The sequence below is a fragment of the Calcarisporiella thermophila genome, assembly GCF_041956535.1.
Source record: "Calcarisporiella thermophila strain CBS 279.70 unplaced genomic scaffold VTP21scaffold_38, whole genome shotgun sequence".
Classification (NCBI taxonomy): domain Eukaryota; kingdom Fungi; phylum Calcarisporiellomycota; class Calcarisporiellomycetes; order Calcarisporiellales; family Calcarisporiellaceae; genus Calcarisporiella; species Calcarisporiella thermophila.
This window is the reverse complement of record NW_027192228.1, coordinates 1-25,783: the sequence shown is the minus strand read 5'-3', so window position 1 is coordinate 25,783 and position 25,783 is coordinate 1. Positions and strand designations below refer to the sequence as shown.

At 38.4% G+C, this 25,783-nt stretch overlaps 9 protein-coding genes across 9 annotated transcripts; 2 read left to right on the top strand and 7 right to left on the bottom strand.

The window, feature by feature from the left end:
• Window positions 1–5: 5 nt before the first annotated feature.
• VTP21DRAFT_8167 (uncharacterized protein) lies at window positions 6–887 on the bottom strand (the record flags this gene model as incomplete). The annotated part of the gene is made up of 4 exons (XM_069398988.1): window positions 6–145; window positions 216–595; window positions 665–729; window positions 789–887. The coding sequence occupies 4 exons, from the start codon at window positions 885–887 to the stop codon at window positions 6–8; spliced, it is 684 nt and encodes a 227-aa protein (XP_069245816.1).
• Window positions 888–4,976: 4,089 nt separating this feature from the next.
• Window positions 4,977–5,615, top strand: VTP21DRAFT_8166 (uncharacterized protein; the record flags this gene model as incomplete). Its single annotated transcript, XM_069398987.1, has 3 exons — window positions 4,977–5,228; window positions 5,287–5,462; window positions 5,564–5,615. The coding sequence occupies 3 exons, from the start codon at window positions 4,977–4,979 to the stop codon at window positions 5,613–5,615; spliced, it is 480 nt and encodes a 159-aa protein (XP_069245815.1).
• Window positions 5,616–6,220: 605 nt separating this feature from the next.
• On the bottom strand, window positions 6,221–6,870 carry VTP21DRAFT_8165 (uncharacterized protein; the record flags this gene model as incomplete). The annotated part of the gene is made up of 3 exons (XM_069398986.1): window positions 6,221–6,357; window positions 6,538–6,777; window positions 6,858–6,870. The coding sequence occupies 3 exons, from the start codon at window positions 6,868–6,870 to the stop codon at window positions 6,221–6,223; spliced, it is 390 nt and encodes a 129-aa protein (XP_069245814.1).
• Window positions 6,871–10,915: 4,045 nt separating this feature from the next.
• On the bottom strand, window positions 10,916–11,971 carry VTP21DRAFT_8164 (uncharacterized protein; the record flags this gene model as incomplete). Its single annotated transcript, XM_069398985.1, has 1 exon — window positions 10,916–11,971. The coding sequence occupies one exon, from the start codon at window positions 11,969–11,971 to the stop codon at window positions 10,916–10,918; it is 1,056 nt and encodes a 351-aa protein (XP_069245813.1).
• Window positions 11,972–13,348: 1,377 nt separating this feature from the next.
• Window positions 13,349–14,386, bottom strand: VTP21DRAFT_8163 (uncharacterized protein; the record flags this gene model as incomplete). The annotated part of the gene is made up of 1 exon (XM_069398984.1): window positions 13,349–14,386. One exon carries the CDS (start codon window positions 14,384–14,386, stop codon window positions 13,349–13,351), a length of 1,038 nt encoding a protein of 345 aa, XP_069245812.1.
• Window positions 14,387–16,447: 2,061 nt separating this feature from the next.
• VTP21DRAFT_8162 (uncharacterized protein) lies at window positions 16,448–17,208 on the bottom strand (the record flags this gene model as incomplete). The annotated part of the gene is made up of 2 exons (XM_069398983.1): window positions 16,448–16,854; window positions 17,088–17,208. 2 exons carry the CDS (start codon window positions 17,206–17,208, stop codon window positions 16,448–16,450), a joined length of 528 nt encoding a protein of 175 aa, XP_069245811.1.
• A 732-nt stretch (window positions 17,209–17,940) lies between these two features.
• Window positions 17,941–20,989, top strand: VTP21DRAFT_8161 (uncharacterized protein; the record flags this gene model as incomplete). The annotated part of the gene is made up of 3 exons (XM_069398982.1): window positions 17,941–19,012; window positions 19,065–19,410; window positions 19,468–20,989. 3 exons carry the CDS (start codon window positions 17,941–17,943, stop codon window positions 20,987–20,989), a joined length of 2,940 nt encoding a protein of 979 aa, XP_069245810.1.
• Window positions 20,990–21,451: 462 nt separating this feature from the next.
• VTP21DRAFT_8160 (uncharacterized protein) lies at window positions 21,452–22,655 on the bottom strand (the record flags this gene model as incomplete). Its single annotated transcript, XM_069398981.1, has 5 exons — window positions 21,452–21,908; window positions 22,022–22,260; window positions 22,340–22,402; window positions 22,510–22,531; window positions 22,591–22,655. The coding sequence occupies 5 exons, from the start codon at window positions 22,653–22,655 to the stop codon at window positions 21,452–21,454; spliced, it is 846 nt and encodes a 281-aa protein (XP_069245809.1).
• A 1,144-nt stretch (window positions 22,656–23,799) lies between these two features.
• On the bottom strand, window positions 23,800–25,629 carry VTP21DRAFT_8159 (uncharacterized protein; the record flags this gene model as incomplete). Its single annotated transcript, XM_069398979.1, has 4 exons — window positions 23,800–25,037; window positions 25,125–25,263; window positions 25,362–25,460; window positions 25,585–25,629. The coding sequence occupies 4 exons, from the start codon at window positions 25,627–25,629 to the stop codon at window positions 23,800–23,802; spliced, it is 1,521 nt and encodes a 506-aa protein (XP_069245808.1).
• Between the last annotated feature and the right edge of the window lie 154 nt (window positions 25,630–25,783).

Here is a 25,783-nt window from a genome sequence, read left to right as displayed (position 1 = left end):
CACATTTAAAGCAATTCCAACATTCTTTCGAACCAATTGCTAAGGATGGGGTCATCTTTTCTAACGACATGGCGCTCAAAATCTTCGGGATTCACTCTACGGAAGGTAAAGAACCAGCCCGCTAGGACAATGTCGGCATAGCCCACTATTTTGAATGACATTCCCATAAATAACCCCAGACTTACACAATTAAAACAGAATCGAATGAATATTACCTTTATCTCCAGAAAGGAACTTTCCAGACTCCTGCAGCATCTCTCTGAAAATAGGAATATTTCTTTCCAAGTCTGGGATAAATTCATCGTGCCTCTTTTCCAACTCCTCAATTGGGCCAAAATATTTCTTTCGGCTTTCAGCGAAATATTCACCATTTTCTTTATCAAGAATCTTTGGAATCTTAGCAGCGGAAAGCTTATAAAAGTTCATGTGGAAGTTTATCAGGGTATAGTGGTCAAAGGCCCGGTGAATTGCGGGAGTACCGTGGAAGATGCTGGGCTCGGGGTATTTCTCTTCCAGGTATTGTGCGATCTTGTAGCTATCACTCACTACAACATCGCCATCAACGATTACCGGGACTGTGGGGCTGTCAGTCTCGCTATTAATGCGGAAGGAAGCCAGGACATTAGACAACCAATTTCGGAATAATTGCTAAATAAGATCCTACCAAACTGTCGGAATCACTTCCTTTATTTCAAGAAAAGTAAGTGGAATCACCTCATATTTCAATCCCTATAGAAAACCAAGTGTAAGCGCGTACATTCCAAAACAAAACTCGAAGAAATATTCACCTTTAATTTAAGGATGCATTTAATTCGGAAGCAAAAAGGCGAAAGTGGAGTGGTGGTGTCGCCTTTGACGGCCACTAGATCGTAAAGTTTAATCGTCATTATCGATTGTTTCTGAGTACTAATCACTAAACCTAACGTGGCGAGCTATATATATGTTATTCCAGATAGGGTTTATCCACAGTTATTAGTAATTAGAAGTATGACACGTCCAATTCGTCACGATATCATAACTCCGGGACCTATAGTGTGGAAGCCTCTCCGAGGTAATTTATCAAGCGTGAGAAATAGCCAAGGAGTTAATAGGAATTTCAAAGATCATGATATAACTAATTCCATAATAGCTCTTTATGAAAATGCGAGATAACTTGCTATAATATTGTATGATATCCCACCTTTAACTCACTCATATGATCTCGACAACTTCTTTTTCATGAATTGAGAGAAACAGAAAGAGGGTTTTTTTCGAGGAAGGATTCGGGAAGCATTTGGTAGGACTCACTTACAATAAAGCTTTTTACCAAAATAGCTTTGTAGCTGGATATCATTTTAATATCATAATCCATTCATATCTGTATATTGATAGAATACTGAAGTTTTTGTCGAAATAATCAGAGCTTGTCAAAGCATTGATAACCTATTCTTTCTTTCTCTTCACCATATACCTCTTTCTGTGCAATTTATTTTACATTTCTATTGTAGTCTTTTTGAACAGACCTATTAGCCGCCCCATTCCGAGTGTCCGAAACCGCCCATGGCTTCATAATGCTGGGGTAAATTTCGCAGACACGATTAGTCACACTGTGTAATTCGAACTATATTCAATATCCAGTGAGCCTATAGAGCCTCTCAAGGGCGCAAAGTCGAAAATTTTCTTAAACTCTGGCGTTTCGACGGGTAATTTACTCTTCAGTTCATATTGAAATTGGAGATAAAGGAGAATATGGATTACCATCACCATAATAGTCATCATTTAATACTATTACTTCGTAGAAAGTTCCGATGCACTATATGATTATATACAGTATAACCCGACTCATATAAATCTATTCCCCCTATAATAAGGAAATGCTTCATTTTATATCGAAATTTTCGGAGATTTCGGGGGTATTACCTTTTTTAAGAGTTTAGTTATTGATGGAATGTGATTTAACATATATAAGCTATCCCGCTGCTACCAGCCGGTGCAACTTCCTTTAATCTTATTAGCATCTTGAACTGCTCCAGCAATCGTGATGGGCTCCTAGATGGAGTTTACTTTTTCCAAGGCATCCAAATACAGCGGGAATAAGACACATTTTCCAGGTGCCCCTTTACTTAATTTTATAAATGCTCTATCGGATTAAGATCGGGAGACTGTGATTGCCGGGTTAATACTTCAATCTGGTTGGCTTTCTGCCCTCGATCTATCAGTTTGGCTTTATGCTTAGGGTCGTTATCGTGCAGAATCATAATATCAGAATTGCTGAGATATTTAATACTTGAGCAATGAATTGCAAATGAAGATCAGTGCGAAGGCCATCTACTGTGTGGCTTGATAATGTGATCACATGCGAAGTCATCCAATCTCATTTCCTTGAGGTCTCACCTCTTTGTTCAATCTTCGATTGCGGATGGCGTATCATTATTCATTCTCGCAACTATGATAAATGTAAGTAATCACCTTATTTTAAGCCTCTACTTTTTTGAAAGAATCTTAGAAGAATTGTTATCTCCAGTGGATAACATCTATCATTCATTAATATTTCTATTTAGCATGATTACCTGTGACAGAGACGGCTAAGAATCAGGCTTTTTGGCCACATTCACAGAGGACTCGGTGCAAAGCCTACTGCACAAACCCTTGAAGATAATATGAGAATTTCGTATGAACTTCATCGAGAAAGAGATTATACTTTAACACGAATATGGTCTAAGACATAAAGTGTATCTGAAAGAACGAGGCTTTGAAGAATACTAAGATAGAGAAACTTCGCCGGTCTTCGCAACCACCAATATTAATCCTATTGAGCACCTATAAGATGAGGTTAGGCGACGTCTGAGTATGATAATGAGGTTAAATAGTCGGGTAGAAATGCTTTGTAATGCTTCACAAAGGCATGTGTAGTTAATAAATATGACAGTTGTATTTGAAATGAAAAGACTTCAAGAGAATAATCTGGCACAACTCTTGTGAATACCTCTATTTGATTCCGCCAGAATTTTTGAAGAATCTAGATTTTTTCTTGGAAAAGTTGAGCAGTAGCTTGAAAAAGAAAGGCGCATCTAGATTATATAAATATAATAATATTGTACATGTGCTTTGGTCAATATAATATCTAGTTGAAATTACTAGTTTTAATGAGATCCAAAACTCTTAAATGCTTTATACACATTCGCAGAAACTAAGATAAACCTGCAGTATAGCCATAAATGCTCGTTATCCTCCCGTTGCAGTAGCAGTTGAAGTGTTAAAGACTTACATGACGTGATTATTTATCAAGTGTTTAATACTCTTATATTAATAAAGTTGTAGAGCAATTATACTACACCTATACTCATTATTAATTGACTTGAAATTTTACCATTGATCAGAGAGCGTTTAGTTCCCTACGCCTAAATATTATCGCGTCTTGTAAGCGATTTTCTTCAACTATTACCAAGATATTTCCCAGGGATATAGGGGACCAGTTCTGAACTCGGCTTCCTGCCGACTCTCCTGCGATTATTATCGCAAAATCTTGAATAAGCTTTATTACGAGTCGTATATTTAATGTCCTTGTTACTTTAAAATTCATGTTGCATAGAAGTACAAGGGTCGCCTTGAATGAATGTAGAGAATCCTATTTGCTGTAGACATAAAACAATGCTCGATAAGTTCGCAGATTTTCTTCTTGATTTACAGCAATTCAGATCCTCTCTCAGCTGACTTCACTATTATTCTCATTCGTGCTTAACCCCATAATAAGTAAGTGAATTGCCAATAAAATAGTTAACAGTTGAAATAAGTGGCACGCTTTGAATAATTACTACCAATATTTTGTACTTGGAAGCTTGATAATTAATCGTATACATAGGGGAATATGATCAATAGGCTTACCTGGTCATATTCAGAAGGTTGATAAAATAAATGCATATTGTACTTGGAAAGGATTTAGGATTGTACTCAAGGCATAAACCTGTAAACCCGCAATTCCAGATATTCTCGTAAAAAAGTAAGAATTATCAATAAAATTTGAATTCTACTTCGGTATATAGTTAACCCAGTTCTGGGTTAACCTATAAGAGTAACCAAGAGTTGTCTCGACTGGCACAAAAAGAAAATGGTAAAGAGCAACTTAATTTTATAGCTTAACCAGTGAAATGGGAACTTGCTAACAGCTCATCTTTGTATAACTTATTGCCAAGCTTGACATTGATTGGAGAGGCTTTCCTTTTTGTCTGTAAATGATAATTTAGTTATTGACGTAAGAGTTGAAACTAACCATTCTCACGGTATCCATAAAGATTTACCGAAAGTTATTCTAGTTTCCAACGTGCTCAAGCAGTTGTACTACAATTCCCTTAGAAAGAATATCGGAGTAGTTGCCAATTAGCAACCATTTTTCCGATGAAAAGTTGAAGCATAAAAGAATCCCTAGAGATCCGCTCTTTCTATAAATATCTTAGTATGAATATGCATTGACAAAACTATCATAAATATATATATCATAAATACAAGAATTCAAGCTATTGTCTCTTATTTAGTTTTGAGGTGAGAATTCATCCTAACCCAAGCATATGGCTGTGGCGTTTATTAACAATTCGGTTAAGTGCCGGCTTGAAGTGTGGTGCGGCTTGTATTTTGTGGCGGTATATCCAATTGTGAAATTAGATTAATATTGTTTCACAATATGAGCCGTCTATAACAATTAATATTGTTCTGACGAATGGAATGTGTTTGTCTTTGGGTTTTGATGAAAACCAGGGTATTAACTAACCATTATCGTATATTTTTGGAACTAATTTTGTACCTCAGTGTATAATTATAAGTGTATTATACTCATTTTTATGGTAGAGCCACAGTTCTGCAAACTTCATACTTCTAGCCAAGCGAACTTTGCCTCCTTTCCCTTCTTTGCGTATAAATACCTGTCGGTTTGCAGAAAAAAAAAAAAGAGAAAATCATTCACAAGCTTCCCTTGATTTCTTCCTCTCCTTATCTATTTAAAGATGAAATTTTCTGGCGCCATTGCTTTATTTGTTGCTCTAGTCTGTTTCGCAGTCGATACTTTTGCAGCCGAGGCTTTAGCTGCCTGTGTCGCACGCAAAACTATGATTGATCGTGCCGAAGTTTGGGTCAAAAATAAGGTACCCTACAACCAAAACGGTCGCTATCAGGGTTATCGCGAGGATTGCAGTGGATATGTGTCCATGGCTTGGGGTCTTGCGAAACCTGGCCGAGTTACTTCAACGCTCCCTGGGGTAGGCTCTAATTACGGATAGTCCAAGTCAAAATCTAACTATATGTTTCCTGGAATAGGTTGCCAAAAAAATCTCTAAGGCCGAGCTTCTTCCTGGTGACATCCTGTTAGATACCCGTAAACATGTTGTTATCTTTGGCGGCTGGGCTAACAAGCAGAAAACAGAGTACATTGCCTATGAAGAGACTAGGCCAGGAGTGGGTACTGTCAAGCGCAAGACACCATATCCTTATTGGTATGTATCTATTTTTATCAAGGATAGAATGGAGTTTGTTAGAATAATCTATTCTTTTCACATTGTTACATATTATTTAACCATTATTATTGTTACATTAGGTATGACAAGGGTGCCTTCGTTCCTTATCGCTACAATAATGTCTGCAAGTAATTCGGATTGCATAAATTTCCTCTCTTTAATATAATGCACACCCATGATGGATATCCTAGTACTCTCCCTTTAATACTATATATTATTCCATCCATGCTTTCAAAGTTTACAAAATAATATATATCCTATTGCTGTGTTAAATATAAAGCGCGTAGTTCTAGTAAATTATTGAGATTTTGCGACCAAACTTATATCCTAAAAACTTTTTGATGATTTCTCACTCTCATTAGAGAAAAGTATAGGTTATTAAACTGGTTGAAAACAATAGACATGTTGCAGATATTTGGCAATATTATTTTATATCAATATCCAAGTTCGAAAGTAATTTTTTACATATCGAAAGCATTAAGAGCAATGGAAAAAATTTGTTTGGAGAAAAGCATATTCTGAAATACCTTCTTTGTAATATAATAAATGCTGCAAGCGAAAGAGAGAGAAGGGGAAATAGATTGTTTTATTGTATTGACGAAAAATTCTATTCTATCGGAATGCTCACAAGGAATTAATTGGTTTTTAAGATGTCGCTCGAAGGGAATGTTATCCAGAACACTTATTATTAAGCGCAAATATCTATTAAATAATAACATATATATAATATTGTTGTTTTATTTCTTTTCCAAATAACTTGCAATTACACAGATAATTAACATGGATATCATAAAAATGCCAAAAAGAATATCATCCATTTTACGGTCCAATACACTTATAAGCGTTCCCTGCACTCCAAGCTTGCGTATCATTTCTGGAATATTTAGATGTGTGAGTGTTAGAATGTGTAAAATCAAATAAAAATCGATAAATTTGTATAAAGCAAATTCTGATCAAATGGTCTTCAGACAAACTTAGAATTCCATCATTATATTATTTTAAGATCAATGATGATATGTAGAGCCCTTAAAGATGAATATGAAACATTAAGTACCTGAACGAGGTAACTCGATGAGAATGTGTACGCGCTTTTCTCCCGGGAAAAATTCTTCAGGAAAATATTCATGCAATTCATCTGTTGGTGAGATCCATTGTTGCTGAATATTATTATAGCTGAAATTTTTTATGGCCTTTCTGATAGATTGGCTGTCGGAAACTATATCGATCTTCCATAATTTTATGCTGGCGGGATGAATATTCTCCATGTGTTTCAATCGTTCCTCTACAATTACAGCTTTAAGATTTTCAATGGAGATGAAATCATTGACTTCGATTGAAAAAGGCTCTGGAAATTCATCATTATAATTTACATACAATAGATCTTCATCTTTGAATGAGTATTGTTTAAAAGTGCTTGATACGGCTTATAAATACAGAAGATTTAGCTGAAAAAACTTAAATGTAAAAAGCTTAGTATGGTATAATATAGGATATTCTATTTTCATTGTATTCGACAGCATTTCGCAAAAGCATTACCCGGGTGTGACCAAGGTAGAATAATTTTCCTGTAGATCTCTTTGAGCTTGAAGCATTTTATTGTGTTGAAGAATTCCTATATAAAAAAGAGTATTGGAATTGCATAGAGGGAGCAATATTACACCAAAAATTTTAATTGTAGCATAAATTCTTTTTCTAATCCATAACTCATCACTTCCTAGCACTCTAGATTGTGTGGTCAAAAGAATTTACATTTCGGCTGATTTTTCTCCAAACTTGTTCACTATCTTAGTGATGATAGTCTATTAGTCTCACTTTTGCGATATATAACAATTCTATCCTTAATTCAACAAGATGATTCTCCACCTTGCACATCGCTATTGGAAACTAGCGATGGTATTTAATTAACATCATCTAGATGGACAATTAAAGTCTCATTCTTCAATTTACTGGAAAACACTAAACAAATGTAATGGAGCAAATGGGCTTCTAATTATGAGCATCTAGTTCTAAAATAACCGGAACATATTTATAGAATTTGCTGATCAAAACAGATATATGAAAGAATATTAATACCAATTCACGGTGCAATTAAAAGACAAAAAGTAGAAAAGAACCTCATTGTGAAATCCAAATGAAAGATCACTCTGGTTTTACAAGAATTTGTGCTCGTGGCTTGGTTGAATTAGCTTGTATCGAGCAGTATTGACGCTACAGAGCAGTGTAGCTCTTAAATGAATTTTAACTCCGGTAATTTCATGCGGTGCGATCACTCATTTTCAGTATGAAATATTGATTTATTGATTTAATCTAAGTACTATAGATTCCATATTTGTAAGGCTTCAAGACTAGAAATTTTCGAAAACAAGGTGAAAGGTGTATCATTTTGCTAGTATTAAAAACATGGCTTGCAGATGATGTGATCAATCATTCTATTTTCAGGTCTACAATACAAGAATCGATCCAGATCGTTACGTAACACCAGACTGATTGCTTTATTTCCTATTAGAGTTATTGTCTACCGAGCCACACGGTTTGTTTCTCTCGTGAAATCTATAAATGCAAGGCAAAAACAGTTGCATCCGCTCGAATTACAATTTTTATTTTTTATATTTCACCACCCTTGTTCTATATCCAATTCCCAACATAAGAGATTTGATTGTATCTCGAAAATGCTCAAATTTCTTTTAGTTTCTCTTTTCTTTGTCCAGGTGCTGTTCTCCTTTGTAAGCGCAACTAAGCATGTTTGCCCTAATCTCTGCTGCTGGGAACAAGCCGAATGTATAAGAGCTTGCTGTGGTTATGCTAATGGCGACTACAAAGTGTACTGGTGCGGCGATAGAGGTGACAGGGAAACAGGGAATAAATTTGAAGAATGTGCTCATCGCTGGAAGAGGCCTTAAAGAGACGCGAAGCTTATTTAACCCATAGTTCTAGTTAACAGGCTTCATCAATTCCGTTATTGCTCTTAGTTAATCTTGGAAAATTTAAGCCTTTTATTAATAAATACAAAAAGTATTCTTTTGTCGAAAAATTCTATGTCTTTGAAGGAAAATTCCAATTTACTCAGATTTATCAAACTACATAATTAAATGTAATTTCACATTATCCCAATCCAATCCTTTTTAGATTGCTTTCGTAAAAAAAACTATTGTGTATCTGCTCTTTGTAGGAATGCTCTTTTATATTCCGTGCACTAACTAATAATGGCAACGACTTTTGAATTATTAATAGGATTATGATCTCTATTAGGTCTACAATTATTAAAACGATAAGCTTTTACTTATTGTAGTTGAAATTAATTGCTAAGCTTGCGTATGCTTTGTGAGATAGTGGTATTATTGGAGTTTGTACTCAACGTATCACTTAATAACCATTATCCGGAGCTTGGTGGCTATGCGATAAAAGCCAAATTAATACCGAAATTGGTACAATAATGGTGTTAGCTACTCTAAAGCCGTGAGAGACGTAGGAGAGTTTCACTCAATAGTGTTTCAGCCAGTTCTCAATAACCCCCTTCCGATCACTCAAGTCGCAGTTATGTGATTGCTGCTCAAATGACAGGTGATATGCAATATTTAGGGCCACCAATGAAGAGATATATTTAGATCAAAGAGCGTGACATTGGTTTGACCTCCAATTTCCTATCAATACCATAAAAGTAATCCCCATCGACATAGGCTCAATAATTTCCATAAATTTTTTGGGGCTGTGATATTTTAATTTCCATAAATATACAGAGTTAAACAAAATCCTGAAGATTGCATGATTTATTAAGAATTTATAATTTTCAATTCCTGTTAAGTTTAATAGTTGCGAGCCAGCAAATCGCTAATTTTTGAGTTCATTTGATCATTCAGCTGATACTTCCAAAAGACGCTCAATGCAACCACGAGGTTCAGCAGCTATGGGTTGCGACTTCTATTTGCAATGAGAATGGCTCAATAGTGCAACATTTTAATTATTCTACTCAAGCTTCGCAAATCAAATAGAAGGCTCATTCAAAAGTCGGAGGAAAGCCGTAACAAAATACTTAGATTCTGGTATTTTTGACTAAGACTATCCATGAGTTGCCCAGGCGAATAAAGTAGATGGCAATCGTCATCGAATTTTACCTGCATTGTCTAAAAAAAGCGGTGGCTTGCAGTGTCTTACTTATGAGATCGAGATTCAATCTGAAAATGCATATTTCCTATTAAGGACGATTGACAACCGAGCCACGTAGCAGGCTTTTCCTCAATCTCTATAAAAAGGCGGTGTGATCTGAAGTGCCAACCAAGCTTCAGCAATTAATTGTTTTGCAATCATCTACATTAGAATATTACTGCTCGCTGTGTTAGAACCAATCTGAAAAATGAAGTTTCTTTCAATTTTAACCCTTTTTTTCGTTTTTAATCTCGTCTATTGTAAGAGAGTGATCGAAGTGTTTTCCGGGAGGAATTGGTCGGGCGACAAGCAAACGATAGATTCGTGTGGCTGCACCAACTTGAGATATCAAGGTAGCTTCAGGTCAATGGGTCGTACCAGCTCTTTCGAGTTTTACAACTATCTGAATTGTGAACCGCCTTACCATTCAAGATACTATTGGTGGGACGATTGGAATAGGATCGAGGGTTTCGGCTGGAAGAGTGTTAAGATTTTGTGTTAATAATGTTAAAACTATCTTTTTCCATTGGATCAATAAGATTCAATGTTTTAATTGAATCCTCTACTCTCCTTTGGATTATTTATAGGATATCCGTTACTTTATTAAAAAATATTCATAAATAAATAGGTAGCTTAAATGTCTGCCAAGATTGATCTACTCTATAAGACATGTTTAATTTGAACTGCTCTCAGTATATTTTTAGCTTTCCAGTATACATTTCTTTAACTTAATTATTGAAATCTAAAAAAGTTTTAACTTGTCTTGGCATACATTTCGAGAATATATGCCAAGCTATAAATCCTACGAAGATAGAGAAGGAAAAGGAAAGTAATCTCTGTATTTCAAGTTTAAAGAAGAGTATATTTTCATCAAACTGGCATACAAAAAAAAACATATCTTGTCATATACTTATTTGCTCTCTATCGTCTAAAAGATCATCCGGTTTCAATGAAAGTGATTTAGCATTACTATCAAAGGTTGTAGCAGCCCTAAGTTATTCACACCCGCATTCTTTTTAACCATAAGGGGACCAAGCAAAAGATATTGAGCTTCGTGTCCATATCTAAGTGCGCATGCTATAACAATTTGTCATTATTCTAGGAGGTAGCCTAAGCTCGATGAATACATTACGGAAAAAATCTCACATCTGATTTGATTCGAAGATTTTACATAGTCGAATAAATTTAAGAAAGAAATATTTTATATTGCACTATAACAAGTAGTAGAAGGGATCAATGCCAACGCAAGCATAAAAAGCGCAGCTAGGCAGTTGAATTCAGTAAAATAATCATATTCCAGAATGGTTGATAATTCCCTCAGTAGTATTTTCCTCTTGCGCTCGATGATTGTGGAAGACAGTATCATTACTCATACCCTCACACGAGATTGTCTGTTCACATTGTGACATGAGTGGCAACCAATTCTGACGCAAGTTAGAGTGTTTCATTGCACGCTGAAGCACCGGATTCAACAACAACACCAAAAGATAGATGAAGCCGATCGAAGCACTTAGTGAATCAATTGAAATCTTGATGTATTTAAGTGCAGGCATTTTTTCCATCATAACCAACACCTGTGTTTCTTCTTTATCTTTATGACTTATTGCAAGAATAATGCCAATTAGAGCTGAGCCGATACAAATATAAAAATTGGACGCAATAAACACTATGGGGTAGAGCATAATTCGGAACACCGAGCTGATGAGTTGACGTTCCCTTTTTCTCTGTTCCTCATTTATATTCTGACCACTATGGTTAGGCTTTCTCATCCACCAAAATTCTCCAATAACACGAAAAAGAACCATTATTGCGACTAAAAGAGTGTAGCACCAGGTCATGAAAATTATCGCAGAGGTTGCAAAATAAGTTGCAAAGTTCAAAATATGGGATTGTCTACTTAAATCTAGTTTGAAATCCTTATCTTCTTTAAAATCTATAGGATTCAATAATGTCACTATAAGTGGAATGATTGATGCCGCAGCAGTGACGGGCGCGTATAGCTGCTGAACCCATTGTAAATTTTTAATGCGGTGGATGAATGATAGTTGTAAGTCAAGAGCGATGCATGCCACGAGAAAAGAAGCCCATAAATTAAGGAAGAGACCTGATTCACTTACGAGGCGAATGAAGAATCCCTTGGTGCCATCATCTGATTTACCAATCACAGTGCTTAATAAAATAAATGAGTAGCTTAGCAGCGTGTTGAGCCCAATCCAAAAACTGAGCATAAAGGATGTCGCGTTGGTGATATCGGGTTGTTTATAGCGATAATAGGAGACAATAAGCACCATTAAAAGTCCAGAGATCAAGGAAATTGAGTTTAGAATATATTCAAATAATTCCATTTTGCAAAAGGAAGATGAATGGATGAGATGTATAAGGATGCGAAAGAATCATCATAGTCAATCTACGGGAAAATATGTTGAGCTTGGCAGTTGGTTATATGCAAGAGTTACGCAAAGAACTTTATAAATTCGCGTTCAAGCATTGATTTTGAACGGAGCATCGTTTAAGAAGCAGAGAAACAAGCGCTAAGAAAAAAGCAAGACGAGTGAAAGAGCCATTGTGAGATGGATGTGACAAAGCTGTAAACATACATGGATTGAATTGACGCGTTCGATTGTTCAAGGTGGCCACTTAATCATCCGCTGATATTAATAAAATCAAGTAGTATATCATCTGAGTTCAAAATTTTAGCTTTACCTTCATTTTATTTACAACATAAGCAAAAGTTTGGTTTCCTTGCATTTGTCGGTGTCGCTCCGAAATCGCAATTAATAATCGCTACAAGGCAATTGGAAATAAATGTGATGATGTTGCTTTTGAACTCACTTGATCCAATATTGCAAATTAGTAATGATCAATACATGATTCAATAGTTGTTCAAGTCAGATATTCGCAAATATTATTGAATACTATAAGATCTCATAATCAAAATACTTTAAAAAAAAATACTTTACATCGCATTAGGACAAGTCGGTTTTGTAGAATAGAATGGCGTTTAGAAAAGCATAGCAAATACACGTAGAGAATCACATTAGTTCAGTGAAGCGGTCATATTCTTTGCTGCTTATTACTTTTTCTGCTCAATTTCTGACATCTTGGGACCATTCCTTAAAGCTCACTGATCTCATTATCAAAATCCGTATTGCTTGCTCTTCAATGATTTATATGTCTCGGGTTGATCTAAGCGGCTCCGCACGCTCAAGCTAACTTCCGAGTGCTTTTCACAAGACAAAGCCATAATAGTCCAGAAAAGCTAGTTACACCGCTATAATGACTTTGAGAAGCCCTTTCCATGGCTTCAATCACCATAAAAACAGCATTTATCCAGAGTTGTGCAGGTAGTTGCCTCTCATTGTATCAAAATTTTACCACAGAACGATACTACTTAAGATAATCTAATGAATTTGACTATCTTAATCAAATTGCAAGCATGATTGATACTTCAAATATCACTGGCCAAGGGAGTTAGGCAGTCCAACCCTGATATAAATGTTGTGATAATACTTTATTACTCGACATTTGATTCGATGATCTTCAATAGGTTAGAGAAAAGTATTAAAAAAATATATATTATACATCGCACTGTCTAAATATTCTCTAGGTCAACTCAATCTTGTTGTGGGATATAATAGGGCTTAAATATGCGTGGCTATATAACCCCATTAGTTTAATGCTATGCTCGCAGTTCAAAATAACTGATGAGTTCCCCTTGTGCTTCACTTTTGCGCCTGAAGTTCGTGAGAAGAAGTTTTGTAAGTCGCATCTTCACTCGGGATATTCGAATCGTACTGTGACATGAGTGGCAGCCAGCTCTGACGCAAGGCAGAATGTTTCTCCGCTCGTTGAAGCACCGGGTTCAGCAACAGTATTAAAAGATTGAAGAAGCCGATTGACGCACTTACGGATTTACCTGAGATCTCGAGAAATTTGACTCCTGGAATCTCTTCCCAAATCGCCATCATTTCTTTCATGTCTTTCACGTCATTCGTGTCTTTTTCTGCTTCAAAATGTAATGAAAACAGAAAACCATTTAAAAATGCACAAGACCAGACGAAAAGCCTGGTTGCAATAAAGACAATGGGGTAGAGCAATATCCGGAATACAAAGCTAATAAGTCGACGTTCCCTTTGCTTATGCTCATCAGTTATATTCTGGCCGGTAAGTTCAGGGTTTTTCATCCACCAAAATTCCCCAATAACACGGAAAATGACCATCGCCACAACCAAAAGAGAATAGCAGCTGCTCAAAAGACCGATCGCTAAACTGACAAAAACGGATGATAAGAAGAAAAACTGTGCTTGTTTACTTGAGTTATCACCAGATTTGCCATCTTCTGTAAACTCTATAGGACTCAATAGAGACACAAGATATGGGATGAAAACTACCACAAAGGTGAGAGGTACGTATAGTCGCTGTATCCAGTGAAAATTTTTAATACGGTGGATGAAAGATAGCTGTAGGTCAAATGCGATGCATGCCACAAGCAGTGCCGTCCACGTTTCGAATAGCACTTCGGATCCTTGCACAATGCGGATGAAGAATCCTCTCGTACCACTATCTGATTTACCAATTCTCGTACTTAGCAGTGTAAATGAATAACTTAATAGCGTGTTGAGCCCAATCCAGAGACTGAGCTTAAAGGAAGTTGAGTTGGTAATGTTGGGTTGAGCGTAGCGATAATAGAATACCATGAGCACCATGGCAAGTCCGGATAACAAAGAAATTGTGTTTAGAGTATACTCATATATCTCCATTTTGAAAATGAATGATGCTTGAAAGAGTTGAGCAAGAATGTGAGAGAAGTATCCTCATTAAATATTTACCTTCGGGAAAATACGTCGAGCTTGGCAGTAAGCCAAGTACAGAGTTACGCAAAGAACCTAATAAATTCATGCTCAAACATAAATTGTAAGGAAACACCGAGTAAGGTATAGCGAAATGAACATTGATGAGGGAGGGATGGAGTATGATAAAGTCATTGCGAAATGCTGCGAATAGATTTATATGGGTTACTCTGTCGGGTGATTGCAATTGTTCATCTAAACAATGGTTGACATTAAAACATAGAATTATTATAGTGTCGGAGTCCCAAAATAGGACTATATTAGACACTATTTACATCATTCTCGTGCTTTTATCCCCTTGCTCATCGGTGTCGCTCCGAAAAATACTCAGTGATCACGGGGATTTAAAAGAAGGATATATCGAAACTTTTTGTTGAATCAACCAAAGCTAGTAGTCAGTATTGGTTTCAAGTAGCTGCAATTAAATTCGACAGTTCTTTATATTGGATTGTACTCTATTTTTTTTTTTTGCGTTCAAATTACCGAAAAATGCTCTCAACTGGTCATCATCTCATAGGTTCAAGCAACTCTTCAACAAGTAGTATTATCTCGCGTAATTAGATTCCATATATAAATGTATTTTATTCAAAACCAAAACAGATATAATGCTGAGAATTTTAGAATAATAAGCTGGAGATAGCCGTGTTCCATGTATGAGCTCACATGGAGTTTGCTAGTTCTCACGCTATTCTAGGAAATATTTCTCAGCACAAACACGTATCAGGACTATATTGTTTATGAAAAGATATGAATACTCAAGCAATCCTTTGACAACTTCCAAAATAGATATAATCAAATAGCGACTTACTAGCAGAAGTTTTATACGATTGATGTTTTGATTGCAATGTTAAAGAGACTGTAGGCTACACAAGCAAAACTTGACTTATGCAGAGATGAAATAAGAAAGTTTTATGAGACTATGGGGGGCTAGATCAAGTTGGGGAAGCTGTTGCGGTTGTTGTTTGAGCTATTGTTATTGTCTTTATAATCGTCTGCGTTTCGGTTATTGTTGTTGCGTTCCCGCGAATTGAGTTATTTATAACTAACACACAGGCTTCCGTTAACTCCTTTTGTAGTGCTGCTGGGATACCTCCTTGTAAGAGTTTAAAAATGAAGTTTACTATCGGGCTACTGATAAAGGGAAGGTACATAGGGGGTAAGGGAAAATCGGGAATGGCTCTCTTTGAAACAGGTGCGGCCTGGGAGAAGACAAATGAACCTAGGATCAAGAATAAAACAACTTCATATTAATGGGTATTGGGAGATTACAATAAGTTGACGAATTTAAAATTTGATCATCCAACAACTATGATTATAAAAAAATGTGATATAAAGAATATATTGAATATAGTTAAAAGGCCAGTTTGTGATAAGCCTCTGAAGATATACAGCCCCAGCCTATGTTGATCCGGAGATGCTGTTTCGCATTTTCACCTCGATTTCGATCAGCTCTCATTGTAGTTGGATCATTAGAGGTAAAATTTTTCCCCCGAAACATATTGCGTAGCCAGGGTATGGAAAAGTGAAAATCTTCGCACTTCGTCTGTTCTTATCATATTATTAGCTTATATTTTTTTAGTCATATATATTTTAGTGCGATTTCAACACATCATAATGATCCTTAAGATGAAACCCGTTTTTTATTAGTGATCACTGTGTATGTACCTTGCGCTGAAGGGATAAAATTTGTAAAGTCATGTTCTGCGATCAATTCCGAAGATAGGCCACCTGGTTCTTAACAAAGAGTACGAGTGTGCAGCAAATTCAATAAGCTAAACTTGCAAACTTTTCTTGTCCAGATAAGCTCGGCCCACTCCAATGTTTTAAGTGATGCGATGAGCTCTCGAAAACGGCTGAGATCCACAAGTTTAAATTAACATCATACTAGATCAAATTTCGTGACAACAATCGCAAACCAATGGAGCCAAATTATTGCTGATCAGTTTTGCCTGAAGGTTGAAAATGAAACTTTCAATAAAAATATAGATATCCTGTCTCCTTTTTAATAAAATCATAGATGTCTCGTATGAGTGTATCGCTTTGTTTGTCGTAGATAGAGGTTAGACCAGCAAACCAAAGAGCAGATTTGATTTTCCAGAGATTCCACCCAACTGGAGGCAAACAATAAACACCATTTATATGCATGGCTTTGCAGTATTGTGGGTATTTAATCGCAATTACTCGTGAAATGGTGCTACCCCAATCACCTCCTTGAACAGTGTAACTTGTATAACCAAGTTTCAGCATCAATAGATGGAGCGTTTCAGCCATGGCAGCAATGCCAAAACCAGTTTGAGTAGGAGATGTGGAGTAGCCATATCCGGGCAAGGAAGGGACGACAACATCAAACACAGGAACATCATCTCTCTCGGAATTAACTAGGAGATCGATTACTTTGTTAAACTCCCAAAATGTACTTGGCCAGCCATGAATCACTAGGAGTGGAATAGCCCTGTCAGGATGTTTGCGAGGTGATCCATGAATGAAATGAAGAGTAATGTTGTTAACTTGGAGTTTATAATGCGAAAATTGATTAATTTTGTCGCGAGCTTTTCCCAATCGAATTCTTGCCAGCGAGAAATATATTTCTTCAGCGTGGCTAAATCGGTACCATGTTCCCAGGTAATACCTTCAATTTGGTCGGGTAGGACGGCGCCAGCAAGTCGTTCGTGGAGACGTTCGAGTGCACCAGGTGGAGTTGTAATGGCGAATGGCTGGGGTCGTTCGGCCATTCCTTCAAAGTGTAATTGGCAGGAAGTATTAGCAGAGGATATACTAAACTTTCACACGTCTCGGCTTGATTTTGTCAGAAATAAAAACAGATAGATGGAGCTTTTTTTCGCTCAAGTGGAATAGAATGGTATTCGATTATACGATCTATCGCAAGCGCAACGGTTCTCAAGAAACCCAGGCTATATTTATAACGAAGTACGCGACCATTGTCACCATAATAGATAGATCCAATGAAGTTGATGAATTTATTCCTGGTCTAATCAAAAAAATTTAACATTCGATTATCAATCTTTGCGAGTTGAAAATCGATTAGAGCGGTGTCACAGCCTATTGGTTTGGTAGCGCAGCTATGGCTAGGAAAACTGTATCTCAATAGGGATTAATTATTTCGTTATTGAAATATTTTAGAGCATTTTTCTGCATATCATTAGACAATGGTATAAATGTGTGAGGAAGTAACAATCAATTAGTGAGATATACTTGGTAAGTTCCAGCGCACCATAACTAGAATCCAATTAAAGTGGCGCACCTCTGAATGGTGAGAACTCACTTCTCCCATAAAATTATAAACCCTATCGAAACTTTATTGCAACTCTGTCCTTTATACGTGACTTGGCAAGTATGGCTGTGCTCGATTTCAAAATGCCGTCTGCGTTCACCGCAACCATTGCAACTTCTTCTTACATCAAAACCATCTTCAGACATTACTTCAACCGCGATCTAACTTCACCATGGAAACGGCGGGCTTCGTGTTTAGTGCAATCAGTATGGTCACGCTTTGGAACAATTGCGTTCAAGCATTTGACATCATCGTCCAGAGTAGACATTATGGAATGGACTATGAAATCGCACGCGTGAAACTTGAGGTCGAAAGGACACGACTACTCACGTGGGGTGAAACGGTCGGACTGTCTAATGTCCAGCTTGGGCAGCCAGATCCGGATCTTGTCATTGATTCTCGACTTAACCGGCCAGAAATGTGGCACACCGTCATGCAACTTTTAGGATGCATTCAGCACGTTTTTAATGACACCAACTTACTACAGAAAAAATATGGGTTAAAACAAGAACCTACTAGCAATATTTATGACCCCTCGCTCCCAGAGAAGACAAGGCATTTACTCGCAGAGGATCGAAGCCAATTCATCCTCGAATCAGTCTTCAAGCGCGCATATGCAAGTCTGCAAAAATCAGCGAAAGAATATCAGCAAACCACATCAATGAGACGAAAGGCGGCGTGGGCAATAAATGATAGGGCGAAGTTTCTGAGCTTAATAGCCGAAATTCGAGGCTTCAACGATAGTCTGGTTAGTCTCTTTCCAGATCTTAAATCAAGGACAGCAATTAGATTGCGCGAGGACATCGAAGCCAGCGAGGAGATTCGTTCTTTGCAATTGCTTCAACAAGCCTCTGCGGATGACTACGAGGACCTATCTGATGCTGCAAGTGTTCGGCTCATCAACCTTGGAGCAACGGCATACGCTCTGGATCATGAGAAGACAGAAGAAGTCACTGTTACCCCTGCGCCTGTGAAGTCTGCGATACAAAGTCAAGATCAAGCAGGTCATGGAACTGCAGATGATGCCGACGACCCCGAGATGAATGAGTTGGAAAAAGCGTTGGAAAGATTAGAGATTTTTGTGGATGATAAAAGCAAAGGAGCCTTGGATTGTCAATTGCTTACGCATGACTGGTCTTCTCACTGCAGTGCATGGATATATTGGAAAGGGGACCAGAGTGATTTCAATTTTCGCTGGAGAGACAAATATATGGGGTTCGTTAAGCTACCTCACAATGCGTTGGGTATATGCTATTCAAACAGTGCAACTCCTGCACTTGCTAACTATTTGTTCAGATATTTACCACAGGAAGAAGTTCATCAAAAAAGCCCGATATGATAAGTACAACAGCCTCACTGACGAAGATTATGTCTTTATCGATATTGAGAGTGATCCAAACTACGACAACATCAACCCTGGAACAGTAACGATTCAGGGCTTCGGGCTTGAGTGCTGGGATTATGAAGAGCATTTTGGCAAGCAGTACGAGAAAACGATTCTCGTTAACTATGCAGACATTCCAAGTATTCCTGCGAAAAAACTCTTGCGCCGACTGCATGAACTCAGAGTAGGGGCCGGCACTTTGGGTTGGAACTCCAAACGAGACTATGAAGATCTGAAAGAATTTACCGGTAATATGGGGTAGATCTTTTTTAGATATTCCTATGTGAATCCAGCTAAGAAATAATCGTTTTTTAGAGTCACCTACACTAAAACTGAATATGCCTATGATCACATGAATCAAATATCGGGTCTCTATAGTCTTTTGAATCGTCAAGATGTATTTGTCAACTTCGGTCAGGTGTCTAGTGTCGCATTGGCAGCTTACAGCGAGAACAATTTTTGGAATTTTCTGTGGCAGATGATTCTCGGAAAAGAGCTGGCCCGGAGACTAAACCAGTTTCCTGACGCCTCCATATCCGGCTTTACACCCAAAGTGCTTACTACATTAATTGCCGCCGATTGCTGGCTTAATAATGTTGAGATTGTTCTCGAGGACCTAAAAGAATCTGAAGACGAGAAAGCAGAAGGAAAGGGAAAAGGAAAGGAAGCGGAAGAAACCAAAGACGAAGAGTCCAACCCAAGGGATGATGCTTACGATATCACTGAAAAATCCATTCAACTGCACTCCCATGTGCACGAAAAGCAAGTGGAGGGTCTCCTGCGCTTTGCTGAGATTTTGAAATGGCCATATATGAACGAAACCCGAGACTACGCCGAGGACATCTACAGTAATCTCCGGAGTGGTAGCACCATCAACTTAAACTTATGGGATTGGCTTTTCGGGACAGTTCTCCCAGGAAAATGGGCTGCGCATAAAATAATGACCGCTCTCGTCCTTTGTACGCCATCTCTTGTCAAAGATTTACGCATTGCAAAATATTTCGATAATGGGCTTTCTTTACCAAATCAGAGCTATTGGAGATCACGTACTGTGCTTGGACGCGTTCTTGGCTGCCTTCCTGGAGTCAAAATGCTATGCGGCTGGGTTGGACCTTGTCCCCCAATTGAGGGTCCGCGCACCCAATTTATTCGCCTTAAGACTCGTCGTGTTGCTCCTTTGAAGCGGGATCGCAATAGCAGTAATGTAATCCATATAGGAGGTAAATACTCTGATGATGGCGATGAAACAATACGCCCCAAACCTGACGAGGACATCTACCAATGGATGTCTGAAGTTAAGGACCAATTGAACTGGGTGATCCCGGAGCCTCCAGTGCGACAGATGACAACTTGCTCATTAGAAAGCATCCGCGTGAAGGAGCTTCCACTCGATGTGAGCCTCTCCGCCAACGCGAGCACCATGTCGAAAGCCGAGATCGAAGACGAAACGGAGTATCGTGCCACCGTGGTATTCAAAATCGACAACGAGCCTTCCATCGCATATACACTCTATACAAACCCGGTCTTTGTGACTGTACCAGCCTGTAATGGTCCGGAGGGGAAGCACCAGGTACATACACGTGAGCTGCCCAAGTTCCACAGGAACATATGGAACGTAGAAGATTTGAAGAACGCCTCCGCAGACGAATATGACAATAATGGGGTTCTAGTTATCAATGCGACGGGCAAAGGAGCGGAGGCTGTAGCGAGAGCCTGGTGCTCGGAGAGAGGCAAGAATGCAGTTATTAGGCGCAATCCTGGACCATGCTACACATGCGCATATAACGTGGCGAGTGAAAAAGGCTTGGGGATTAATGTGCTTATTTGGGTGTCATAATGATTATGTCAGGAACGGAAAGTTTCAAACCGATATGAGTAGGATTTCAGGGTGAGCAGTTAGAGGCATACTAAATTTGATACATGCATCCTTGTGCCCTACATAATGGTGACTATCTGAACACAACTGAGGTATTTTGCAGGCCCGCCTGAGAGATACCTATATTTTATAATCAATGCTAGAATAGCAACGTCCATATTACCTACTATATTTCGTAACTTGTTTATGAATCTAACTGAACATAATTTAGTTTGTTGATTATCTGATCATCTGTAACTAAAGGATCCTTGCAAGATTATTGTTGAAGTGTAAATGTGGAAATGTCAAGTATCAAATTGTGGATACTAATATAACAGAGACTGTGTTTCTCTGTTTATATTTTTTGTTTCCAGTCCATATTAATATCGCAAAAGATGGATCTATGAATAATATGTTTCTAGAGATTAGGGAATAAATTTTACTTTATAGATTTTTAAGCAATCCCGCAGTCACGTACAATATCTTAATATCTCTGGCTGAATATAGGAGAGAACCATCTACCCTTATGGTTGCTCCATTCGTGTATGCACCCGCACGCGACGCTAGATAAATGCACGTTCCAGCGATATCTTCGGGTTCACCAGCACGCCCAGACGGAATCCGCTTTTTCATTAGCTCGCTTATGACCGACTCACTGAATTGCGTGAAGAGATCTTTCGTCATCTCTGATCGGAACAATCCTGGTTCAATTGTATTCACAGTGATATGGCGCTGGCTTAGCAGCGGAGCAAGTGCTTCAGACATCCTTTGAAGCCCGGCCTTGGATATACAATAGAAGTAGGTTGGTATCGCCGAATTAAGTTTAGAGGCGACAGAGCCAATCATAATCACGCGACTTGGATCTTGTTGTGTGCTTTTTGATGTTAGAAGTGGAATGAGACTATTAACGAAAGAAGGAGAAAGAGTTATTCATTATCTTTTAATGTATTTGAGAAACCCATCCCCATTCACTATAGACTCCTTTTTTTTGGAAAATAGATCATATCAACTTACTACTTTGTCAAGAAATAGGGGGCTTTCAAGTTTATGTCTATTATTTCGTCCCATTTATCCTCAGTGTATGTGTCAAAATCCTGTTGATTATACACTCCTGCATTGTTCACTAGCACATCAAAGCGATCCTCTCGTTTCCTAAGCTCTTCTGCTAGGTGTTTCAATGATTCTGGGTTTTGCAAGTCGGTAGGAATGCTAATGCATTGGCCAGGTCCCTGTTTGTTTAGTCTCGCAGCAACCTACACCGGAGTTTATAAACGATAGATATCAACAATGAGTTGCAAAACCCCTAAATGAAGTACAATTTCGTTTAATTACCTGTCCGCATACGTCGGCAGACCTGCTTGAGATATAGACCTTTGCGCCATTTGAAACAAATCCCTATATACATATATAATGTGTGAGTTTATTTCCCCATTGAATGCTGGTGTATGTGATAGCTTGAGTGTAATAAACTAGGCAAAATCGGCAGACCACCCATCACTTACAGTGGCAATCATTTCTCCAATACTATAAATAACATACTAATGGTAAGAAAATATAGTTGAATGAACGAAATTATTGCATACCCGCGACTTCCGCCCGTAATAAGTACAATTTTGCCCTTTACGTCAAACAATTTCGAAATATCCATACTGATATTATTGAAAAGAATGCAATGGGATAAAAAATAAAATTGGAACTAGATATGAATGTAAGGGTAGGTGCTAATAGGTTTTTTATATCGGGATTATATATCTGAGCCAAGAGTTAGGCTGTTTACAATGGTATCCAACTCATTTTAAAATCAACAAAATAGTACTAATTACGTATTTTCTAAAAGCCCTAATGAAGTAATTGTTGGAGCAAAATGTGAATCAGTGATTTTGAGCCGAAGATGGCTAAAATGTGAAGGTTCCGCTAGGTGACTAACAGGATTTGATTGGTCAAAATTTAGTATACTTATTTTGACCACGGATCTTGATTTTAAAGGTTCCTAACTTCATTAGGAACCTTTAAAATCAAGATCGCAGAGGTGACTTCTACGGTAAAATTACTCAGTTAATGCTCTTGGCCAGCCTTTGTGATTATGAAAGGTGAAATACAAGTTCTTAAATGTTTGCGTGAGTTTAGTAGATGGTCGAAAGTATTTTTAGGAGCAGATACAGTAATAAAAGAAATTCGGATGTAGATGTGCTGATAACGGCTTTTATACTTAATTATTTTGCAGGTATAGTATACAGTATATCAGGATTTGAAGCTCTACTGTACACTCAAGTCAAAACATAGTATGGCAGCAAAGCGGTATACGTGTCGATCTTAGGGTACGGCAGGCCTGCCAAAAGAGAATAGCCATACTTCCCTGTTCATTTTGATCCTCACACAGGTAGAGACAGATAAAAATATACTATAAACAATTGTCTTCAAATACTCTAAATATTTTGCGATTAGGAGGTATAATGAGAATGCTCATCAGCTCACCGATTCAGACTATTTGTTTTTTCATAAAACGGTATCATTCTGAATAACCGGCAGTATGATACAGACACCCGAAAATATTTATTTTTTACGATAAATGAATTGATAAAAATACATAAGATAATAGCTTATTGCTCGATATCTTCTCGATATTAATCGGTGTTGATTTTTTCTGTACACACAGATTTACATTTTAGTTCACATGTATTCCCCTCTCCACAAAAATGCAGATAGGGCTACGAAATGGATTGTAAATAATTTACAGTAAGCTATATGGCTGTGGAGATTTAATAAAACAGTAAGACTTACGGGGCTTCTACTCAAGTAGAGGAGCCGTACGTGCTAATGAGCTTGAGGGAAGTTGGCTGTAGAACATCCCTCACCAGTGCAGGTCTTGCCCAGCACTGAGCAATATCGTGCGCAATAGCTGTCCCCCACGCGAGCAGCCCCGCTGTGCCAGGGAGGAACATCACAAACCCTCCAGCTGCACTTGAAGGCCAAATTGCGTATACAATATATGAGAGGATGAGTGGTATTCCAAACAACAATCCTGTACACAGACGCAGAATAGAAGCAAGACTGCGTCCCATTATGAAATAAGACCATAGCACAGCGGCGGCTATACCCATTTGTGCCAAACCATATGGAAGAGTGCTATGCCACCGTGCGCGACCCCATTGACCAAAGGGTGGGTCCTCCTCTAAACGCACGACAATCATCTTGCTCGCAGATGGAGCTGTAGACACGAGCAGCAACCTGACCAGAGCATTTGGGAGCAACAGCAGGGCCCCATATTGCACCAAACTTATCGCAGTGCTAGTTATGGAAGTTGACACGGCAGCTGCCAACAGTAGCATCACCTGTAAACTAGCGAGAAATACGCTTACAGAATCTCCATCCTTGGCTAATACCGCAGTGACCACTTCTGGGTCCGGCCATATCAGCTTGGCTCGGCACAAATAAGTTGGTTTGGCTACCATCGCCCACTTGAATCCGGCTGCGCCGACATAGTTGTCAGGAGCTCTTTGTATTTTGTACACTCGCCGCAATGGCACCCCAGTTCCTGTCCCGTATGCCCGTTGGGTGTAGTCATCAGGCAAAGCTACAACAATGGCCCCTGACATGATTGCGCGCCATTTCCAGTCCTGTAGCCCTTCCGGACGACCCGCCCACCATGCACTCAGCCTCTCGAACACCTCTTGCCACTGACAGAATGGATTGCCGATTGCAGTAACGGCCTTACCCAGGGCGGTTTCACCAGAAGCCCACGTCGCTAATGCCACTGCTCCACTCCAAGCAGCGGCAGAAGAGATCAGATATTGTACTGCCCCAAGACAATAACCAGCAACTAGGCCAGCAGGAAGAGCCAGGGTAGGCTCCGCCTTGACTTGTCCAGGAATAACAATCAAAATAAGTACAAATAACCACCTTGCAACCGTGCTCCTAGATGCGCTCAGTTTGGTTTCACCATCATTACAAAAGCACCATTTGGCAGCTAGATATTTTGTCCAGCAACTTAAAAACTTGATTCCCTTTCTGTAATGGATGACGCCATAACCTGAAGCAGTAAACAGGAGCATACTTTCCATCCACAGTAAGGAGAGTACTGATGATGAATTCGTATGCCCACTCACAGAAACTTTACTCGTTTCTTCCGCTCCTCTCCCACCGATAACTACACCCCACCTAGGCCAGTTCGATGAAGCAGCAACAGGGTGGACAGCGAATAAAAGCATCAAAGTCACTCCAACCGCAAGAGTCCACATCCAGCCACCGCGCGGATGCTTTAGAGCACAAAAAATACTCTTTAACTGGCACCAGCAGGAATCTGCACTCTCAACAAATTCGATTTTATCTGCTGACCCGCAAGGGAAACACATACCGAATGTGCGTAAGAGATGCCTGAAATCTCAAAGCGAAAATTGTTTTCCCTGGTAGTTTCTAATGCCACAATTGGGCGTGTTCGCTGGTTGTAGCTACACTACATTGCCCAAATATTAGTTTCCGTAAATGATTACTTCTAACTCAAGTTTAACTTGAAAATGAATTGTAAGAGAAGATAAATGAGCAAACCTGAATGTGCTATGTGAAATTGATATTCTTGCCGACTTCAGGATTTCCTTTGTAGTGTCGAAAACTGGTCGAGCCATCGTCTTTATATCTGAATGATAACAGACAATTTAAGTTTGTTTGGTTAGGTTAGGTTAGGTTAGGGTTAGGTTAGGTTAGGTTAGGTTAGGTTAGGTTAGGTTAGGTTAGGTTAGGTTAGGTTAGGTTAGGTTAGGTTAGGTTAGGTTAGGTTAG